The sequence below is a fragment of the Cyprinodon variegatus genome, unplaced genomic scaffold (genome assembly GCF_000732505.1).
Source record: "Cyprinodon variegatus isolate N-32 unplaced genomic scaffold, C_variegatus-1.0 Scaffold14, whole genome shotgun sequence".
NCBI lineage: Eukaryota > Metazoa > Chordata > Actinopteri > Cyprinodontiformes > Cyprinodontidae > Cyprinodon > Cyprinodon variegatus.
In genome coordinates this window covers 391,203-399,787 of record NW_015150467.1, presented here as the reverse complement: position 1 = coordinate 399,787, position 8,585 = coordinate 391,203, and the positions used below count along the sequence as shown (strand labels likewise).

Sequence of the window (8,585 nt, the reverse complement as noted above, 5' to 3'; positions counted from 1 at the left end):
CAGCAAATCTGATTTCAAGATTGTGTGTGTGCGCGTTTGTGAGTATTGGCAGGAATTCATTATTTATTTTGTTCCAGCCCTTTTGATTCTTTATATAACTGTTAATTTATTTGGATATTGTGTTTCTTTTGTATAAGGTTTAAGGTTGTTACATTTATTAATTGTTTTCTGCTTACAGTTGCTGAGGTCCGGTGTAAGTGCTGGTGGGTTGTCTCACTGGGTTTGGTGATTTAAAGGGTTTTTGTTAGCTGTGTTTGGTGGATGCCGTCCCTATAGTTGCCCCTTCTGCTGGTAACCTCAGTGACTGTAGTTTCTTCTGTTTTTCTTAATTTTTTTTTGGTTATTATAAAGGACTATTTTTTAAAGAGTATTTTAAAAAGAATTTAATAAATAGCTTTCTGTAAATAGCTTTCTGTTTGAAACTGTCTCAGATGTCTCAATCCATGCATAACTGAACCTGTGTGCCTTAAAAAGAGGATAATATTCCCTGGGTGAAATTTCCAGGGTGGCGTTGTTGAGCAATTTATTTGGGTCTAGAAATTTAAAATGCACAATATTCCACAATGTTTCATCTAGTGTCACCACATTACAGCTACACATACAGTAGTAGCTATTCAAAATTTCCCCACTTTCCTTGATGGGTCCTTTGCTGGTTCCCTACAATTCCTTTTTAAACATCAATCTTTGTACTAAAATAATCTTTTAGGATTTGCGGACAATATGATCTAAAGAGAAGCTCCATGTCATGGTTGGATCCTTTTCTTCAGTGAAAGGGTGGAATCAGAGTTAAAAAAAATATGCACGCCCAGGAGAAGCAGGGGGCCATTTTGAATGGCTGCTACTGTATTGTGAGGGATTTCTCTATAAGCTTTTTCCAGTTATAGAGAATGACATATTTGCCTGTTGTTCTTTAGTGTCTGAGTGCATCAATTTTCAACTATTAATAATTTTACTTATTTGGATTTATGTCAAAGCTTTATTAGGGTTTAAAAACACAGATTAGCTCTGGCTTTATGCTTAAGGTCGGCATTCTGCGGGTAGATTATTTTGCTCCCCATGCTCAGCTCTTTTGCAGCCTCTTACTGGTTTATTTTAGGATCGCTCAGCATATAGTTCAATGCATTTTACCATTAACTCATCCAGCCTTCCTGTCTTTTTCAAAATAAAGCGTAGCACTGCTATGTTTCATGGTAGCAATGATAGATGTCTGTTGGCGGTTAGCTGCACTACTGTAGATTTCCTGGCGGCATATCAGTGTACTAGGGGGTAAAAATGCATGCCATACCTTTCAGATTTTCTTTTGTGAAAATATTAAATATATTTCCCCTATTTTGACTTAGTTTGCTGTAGTTTGGTTTTATTATGAAAAACTCCCCATTTTAAGGATATTTTTGTAAAACATTATAGTGTGCATTTTGTATTTGGTACTGTATGTAGAAGTAAATTCCATGTTTTGGTCAGAACATGGGGACAAAAACGTATATTTCATTCCAATTTGCCTTGTTCTGTATCAGCCACTGTGGGTCACTTACCAAGGTCTGATTCAATTATTCTTCCTTTCATAACAGGAGGAAAACATTTTCATGGTGAACGGTTTTCCTAAATAGATTACTATCTGAAATAATTCAATTTCCGTTAATTTGATTGATTTCATACCAAGGGGGAAAAGAAATCTTAATTTAAAAGCATTGCATTTCTAATCAAACATTAACGGAGGAGCAGCGGCAGGCGAAAATCTTTTATTACCAGTTTCTCCACTAATTTAAATAAAAAATGCTCACGGCTGCCCCTATTAAATATCACCATCACAATTCAGTGCATGCCCTCATATGCGAGATCTCCTAAAAATAAGCTCCTTAACTCTTTGCATCCTTTTCCATGTGTCCTGCACGCATAATCAACAAACAGAGAATCTAACGGTGGCCATTACAGCAGAGGATCCAGATAAAGGAGTTCACTCATCTGATCCATTCCCATTTATTATTCATTCCAGACACACTAGGCTTCACTTTTAGGGCAGACCTACAAAACCAATCTATCCTTGTGAGCAAAAAGGAAACGCCACGTAGTAGTATGACTCACCGAGACACCAGAGAGACTGAAACAGATAGAAAGACAACGGGGTACAAACAGTGATCCACAGGTGAAGTGAATCATCAAGGAAACGCCAAATCAAATTATCACAAACCTGAAAACGAGAGAGAAATAAAAAAAGAAGGAAGGAAAGTTCCACACACAAAAAGAGAGGTGACATTTTTGACTTATTGAGCACTTCTTCAACAGGTGCACTCTGCAGACGGGTGCCCACTGGTGCTATGCTGTCAGAAAATACAGCATTCTGGCCACTGCTGCGAGGAGAAAACACCTTGCAGAGACATTGTGTGAGTGGCAGGCAGAACTGGCAGGCTGCCACAGATAATAACATCTGAAATAAATTTGATGTGTGGAATTCAATCTGTAGTGATAGGGACGGCTGCAGCATTAGAGTGAAGTTCTAAATGCTATCTACTCATCCATGGAATGAGGACTGACACGCAGCCTCAGAGAATAGATTGTGCAATTAGCAGCCTTTGTGCTGTTTTGACACAATGAAAAGGGGAAATGAGATTCAACGTTGTCATGCATGGCTTTCTGTGGCTCTGCGATTCTCATATGATAGTCTTCCTGTACTCCAGGTGAGAATAAGTTGAGATATTTGGAGATGTAATATAGCACAGAGAGAATGCACAAGGGAGACTTATTAATAATCTGAAATATTTTATTCAGACTGTGTGATTTTTGGAGTGTTTCATTCTGATGTGATATTATTCCCATTCTGATGGTCATCAATGTGAGGTGCAGTATGCAGTTCAAGGACAAGGGGGCGCTCTTTGAGTAGACATTGAGCAAAAATGGTTGGAGAACCAGAAGGAGAATGAAAGATAAAGCAAGATAGAAAGGTTTGGTGATGAATGAGAATTAAACTCCATTTAATTATTTTGCAGAAACAAAAAACAATCTTTGCTGTTTTCAACATGTTGCTCTTTGAGGTGAATGAATAACAGCAGCCACAATAATCTTGTTAGAGGTAGTCTAGTAGGAGAATTAAATGCTTTCCTCAAGCAAAAATGCTCTATAGGAGGATTTCATTAAACAGGAATATCAGCAGAAAGGTAATTAGTTTTAGCATTTAATTTAAAAGAAAATAAATGATAGATTATATTGATGTGTAATCGTCAAGCTCTACCCTTGTTATGGCCAACATCATTATGGCGTAGACAGCTGACCAGTTCGCTAGTCCTCATCACTGATATGCTCTTCAATGAGGGAAAGCTATGAAATGTTCTGGCTACAGAAGCTGTCTGTTTAATGGAAAGTTGAGTGGAAGGAAATGTGTGTTGGAGAAAAGTGTGCATGCAACAGAGTTAAACACAGCACTGATAGCATTGTGAAGAAAAGCCCATTCAGTAGTTGAACTGTATGTGGATTCAGTTCCATAAAGGCAATCACACTCAGACATATCCAGAACAATTTGCTACACTTGGTTAAATCCTTGTGTTTATCAAAAAGTGACCTGAAGACACTTTCTAAATATAAGCAGACTCTTACTTAGTGTTTCAATCTGAAAATTAAAGATTTTTCTTCAAATTTCCTTTAGTAATCAAGGTCTAATAGTGTGAATTGAAATGAAAGAAACACAGAATCCAAGTTTAATGTAATCCAATGTAAAGTTTTTATATGAAGTAATGTTTGGGGAACAATTTACTCTTCTAGTTTTGGTCCGCTTAGTTAGTCCAAAGTCCAAAGTCAAAATCTATCAGGGTGCTTTGATACAGCTCTGTGGAAACAGCTCCTTTATCAACTCGTACGGTTAACAACTGTTTAACCCCATAGGCTTGTATATAGTTCTGTATTCTGCAATACAATTTCCTGAGGAAATTAAGTGTGTTTAAAGTAGGTGTTAAAATTTGCCTTTGAATGAAAATTACTGTAATACATGATTGACGGTTAATCACTCAATGTGCAAAGAGTCTGGATCATGACAAACATAGACCAGAGTGTTCTTTACCCAGTACACATAATCTAAATCACCCCAAATTGTTTAACAAGTTTTGAATCAAAATGCTCTCAATGCTGCAGTGTAAATTGTGGTGCTGCAGCAGTTCTTCCTTTCACCAAACTTTCCATTGATATCTCTGGAAACACTACTCATGAAACACAGCTCATTCATAAGGACCTTTTGTGTCTTACTCTCCTCTTGAAAAGAGTCAGTGACAGTTGTTCAAATGTCAACTTCTAATTATCCATATCAAGATAAATGTTTAAAATGTGTGTACAATTGTAACAGCTATAGAAAAGGTCTTCTTGTATTTAGGTATTTCAGGAAAAATATATATAACCCATTGTATATTAATTTATTGACATGCAAAAAATGAATACTGAACACAAATTTAATTTTTATCAGACCATTACATTCTACTGCTATAAAAAAAAGCCCAGCCAACAGAGCATAACTTGGTTTCCCACATCCGAATAAACAGCGTAAAACCCATAAAAGAAAATTACTATAATACAACCATAAAGTGTCTGTGGTCCTCTGTGGAGAATTTACCTCACAGCACTGCCTGGTATTTCATGCTTCCCATGGAATCACATTTATATTCCCTCAATTCGACCTCTGGGAATTACAGGAAGTCTAAGCAGGCAATCTGAGGAGGCAATAACATAGCCTTAAACATTTTTTAAAAGTCTCATGAGGAAGCGTTGGATTATTTCTATAGCAGCCTAGGTGTCATTGCAACGTAGCGCAGCTCCCATGCAATAGTGAGCAGCCCCCCTATCCTCTCTTTCTCTCTCTCTCCGCCCCTCATGTGTCTACATTTCCATCCCATGGCCGTCTCTAGGTGATTTAGCGCCGCCAGTCTCAAGCAGGTATCCAACATGGCGATCACGGGGAGCGGATCTCTCGCTATTTCTTTCTATGTTTTAGTGATTTCAGCGGCGTTTCTTCACAAAGGTGAGTTAGTTTATTCTTCCCCTGAACGATCTAGTGACGGATCTCCTCCTTCACAACACTCAATAAGCCCAACAATTAAAAAAAGGGTGAAGAAGAGTATAGCGCTCGCGAAGTGAAGTTGGTGCGTTTGCGCGCACGATGCGCACCAGCTTCTCCTCGAATCTCAGCATCCCTCTCGGTTTGTTGTTTTAATAAGAATATCCACTATCCACCCAGATACGCTCCGTTTTTATAGAAGATCTAGATCTGGTTTAAACTGTGTTTTCCACTGGATGTTGCAGGAGTTGCTTTAAAAAGTAAGAAGCAGAGATAAAGTATGAGCTGTCGAACGGGATCTATCCAAACGGGGAAGGCAGCGGCTTTTCTGGAGAATGAAATGAGCAGCAGGCTCTAATTCTAGTCTACAGTATATTCATAGATAAAACTCATCCCCTCAAATCTTTCCTAGGCTCTGCGCTTCAGGTGCGCTTCAGAGGGGGGAAAAAACACGCAATGCAGCTTGTGTATCCTGTGGCCGCTCAGCAGCTGCAGACCCGGATCCATGCGACTATTCATGTGTCCGCAGTCCGCACTTTATTCAGCCCAAGAGGCTGCAAGTGAACATCTGCCATGCCACCTCATTAAAGCGTGCAACAATCCTAGATGTTTCTTTTCTTTCTTTTCTGTGGATGTGCACGCTCATAGCATTGCATCAGAGTTGTGTCAGATTTTTAGGAGAGGTTACAATGGCCCCACTTTTGGAAACACTTTTGCAGGTAAGGATTGCCATCTGTATCCCGAGCAAATGAAGCAACTGTTTGAATGACACAGAGTTACACTTGGTGGCTTGATTCTGGCTCATGATGAAACCAGCGGTGCATAGAGCAATGTTATCTGCAGCACACATCAACAGGTCTGCAGAAACGTGTGTGTGGGCATGTATTGGTTAACTTGTGGGGACAGTGTAAGGTGGATTTTCAGGAATATGCTGCTTTGTCGTTTAGGTGTAAGCAGAGTTTAGGTAGGGGTTTGGGTTGGGTATATATTTGTAATGGCCAGGGTTAAACCACACAAATTGAGGTGAAATGGATGGAAGGTAATGTAAAGACCTCTTCAGGACAGCAGGACATGCCATTTGTATCTGTGTGTGTGTGTGTGTGTGTGTGGTGCTTCCAAAATGAGGGTACTTGTTAAAGAAATGTTTTGACAGAATGTTATTTTTTTGCAGTTCAGTGGTTACAAGGCTTTCATTTCAGAGCTGCTGAATTTATTATGCTCTGTGCTGAATTGCAGCTAAATGACATTTACAGCATTGTCTAATGTCTCCTTGTCACATTAATTTAATTAACCTCTCAGCAGAATAAAATAATGCATCCTGAATGTGGAATAACCTCCAGGCACAATGCAGTGAGAGCTGTAAGGCTTATGGAATAAAAGCAAGCTGTTCTTTGCTGCTCACTTGTTTTTAACCTGACCTTAAGTTTTAGGCCTTATGATGGACAAATAATCCTTTTTAGAAGCATTTTGCCGTACAAGCAGCAAAAGTTTTTCTACTAGATTTGTGGATTTAGAGACTGACAGTTTACCACTTTCTTCTTTGCAAGATAGAGTTTATGTTAGACTGAATGAAAAGCACCTGCAGATTGCAAATTCCACTAGGTTCTATGGACTTTGAGTAGGCTCTATTTACACACAATTCTCACACCGCATCTCTTCTCTTGGTTGACCCAGCAGCATGGCTGGACCATTTTGGAATCCAAACTAATTTTGGATCCATATTATCAAATAATTTGCCGAAGAATAACTAGATTTTATTTAAGGACTCCCTATAATAATAGACAAATCTGTAAATGTACGTATATCTGTCTATTAACCATCGTCAACATTAGATACATTTCTGTTCATTAAAAAAGGTAATCAAAGCACTAAAGATGAAATGCACTATTAATCCAAGAATACAACTACTTTATAACTGGACACAGACAAACTAAATAAAAAGGGAAAATTTTATAACTCTTTTTTCTTTGAATGAATTATTTTGGTCTGACATTTGCATTTATCACTGCCTTCTTTTGTGTGTTTTGATCATTTTACTCGGAGCTCATCTCAGCTTCAAAGAGGGGGGCATTTGAGCGCTTCCATCGTAAATCAGAGCTAAAGTAATTCTGTGCTGGAGTGGAACACAAGCAGTGTAAATCTGCAGGCAACACAGAACACACAAATATTATGATATAACCTAAAACCTTAAAACATTAGAGCTGGACAGTTAAGCAACATCAATATATATATATATATATATATATATATATATATATATATATCCCAGTAAGCATTTATTTAATAATTACAATATAACATTTCAGGCACTTCAGTATTAAGTACAGTCCATTACTACTGCATTTGTCACCGACTGTCTTTTATTTAGTTTTATGTTTTTTTTTTAAGCAAATATTTTAAAATGTAATATTGGATGACTGCTCTATACATGGCAAAAATAATCGTCTTAGATTCTTACAGGATTCAATTGGTAGCATTTTTGAAAGTCTGTTTTTTTCAGTAATATCAATATTAAATTGATAAAGAAATTAATAAATGTATTGTGATATAAGTTTTGGCCATATTTTTGAACCTCAGTTCTGATTATATGTAGTGTTTCTATCTGGCTGAAGGTGATTATCTAAACCTTGCTCAGGTCTGCTGGAGCTTCTAACTAGATTTTAACAAAGCATTCCACCAGCATTATGTTGGCACAACTATATCTTACCAACAGGTTGATGCATTGAGGGTGCAGTGTTGGTTTAGGTTATTCTGATGTAACATGAATAGATTGCTGAAAGAAAGGGCTCTTAAGAAGATCCCGCGCAGCGTGCAAAAGGGTTCAAGGTTTTCTTTTAACAATTTGAAGTTGTTGAGGAAAGTAAAATAGAGAATTTGTAATTGTATGCTTTTTTCTAACTTTTACATATAACGGAAGAAAGGTTAAACTTCTTCAAATAGTTGAGTATGTGTGTTTTTTGAGTCACAAATCAATATCTTGCACTCTCAGTTTTGTTTGAGTTAATCTAAAACAAGCGGTGCAAAACAAATGCAAACCCTTGTATTCATTCCTTAAATTTTTAAAAAATGTTTTCGTTATATTGTATTCTTTTTCCCCTTACACAACTAGAAATGAGGGAATACCAAGGCTCAAAACAAAACTAAAATTGCAAGACATTTTGCATGACTCACAAAGCAAAGGTTGTGTACTTGTACACCAGAATTTGAAGAGGTATGATGTTTTTAAATAAAATTGTTAAAGAAAAATCTGTAATTATAAAATCTCCCAAGTTACAATGCACAAATACAGCCATCGAGAGACTTGGAATACTTGGACCAAAACTAAGAATGTAAGGATCAATTTGTGTACTTGTACTCAACAATCTGAATAGGTGTAATTTTTTTTTAATGTTCAAATACTGAGCTTTCAAAATGATCTTCATATTAACTAGCTGAACTCTGGTTACTACATGTTGGCCTCTCTTAAAATGAACCTAAATTTGTCTGTTTAAAAATATTTTAGGTCACAAAGGAACACAGATTGTTCCGGGTTCTGACTAGTGTATTTCAATGT

At 37.2% G+C, this 8,585-nt stretch overlaps 1 protein-coding gene across 2 annotated transcripts in view; it reads left to right on the top strand.

Annotated features, from left to right (window-relative positions):
- The first annotated feature begins 4,891 nt into the window (after positions 1-4,891).
- LOC107090344 (cell adhesion molecule 1-like) overlaps positions 4,892-8,585 on the top strand; it is a 254,939-nt gene continuing 251,245 nt past the window's right edge. Inside the window, exon 1 of one of the 2 annotated variants that reach the window (XM_015383669.1) lies at positions 4,892-4,996. In XM_015383669.1, coding sequence (XP_015239155.1) covers positions 4,921-4,996 — 76 coding nt within the window. In that variant the 5' untranslated portion in view covers positions 4,892-4,920. The remainder of the gene's footprint in view (positions 4,997-8,585) is intronic. The other variant, XM_015383678.1, reaches the window with a different exon arrangement.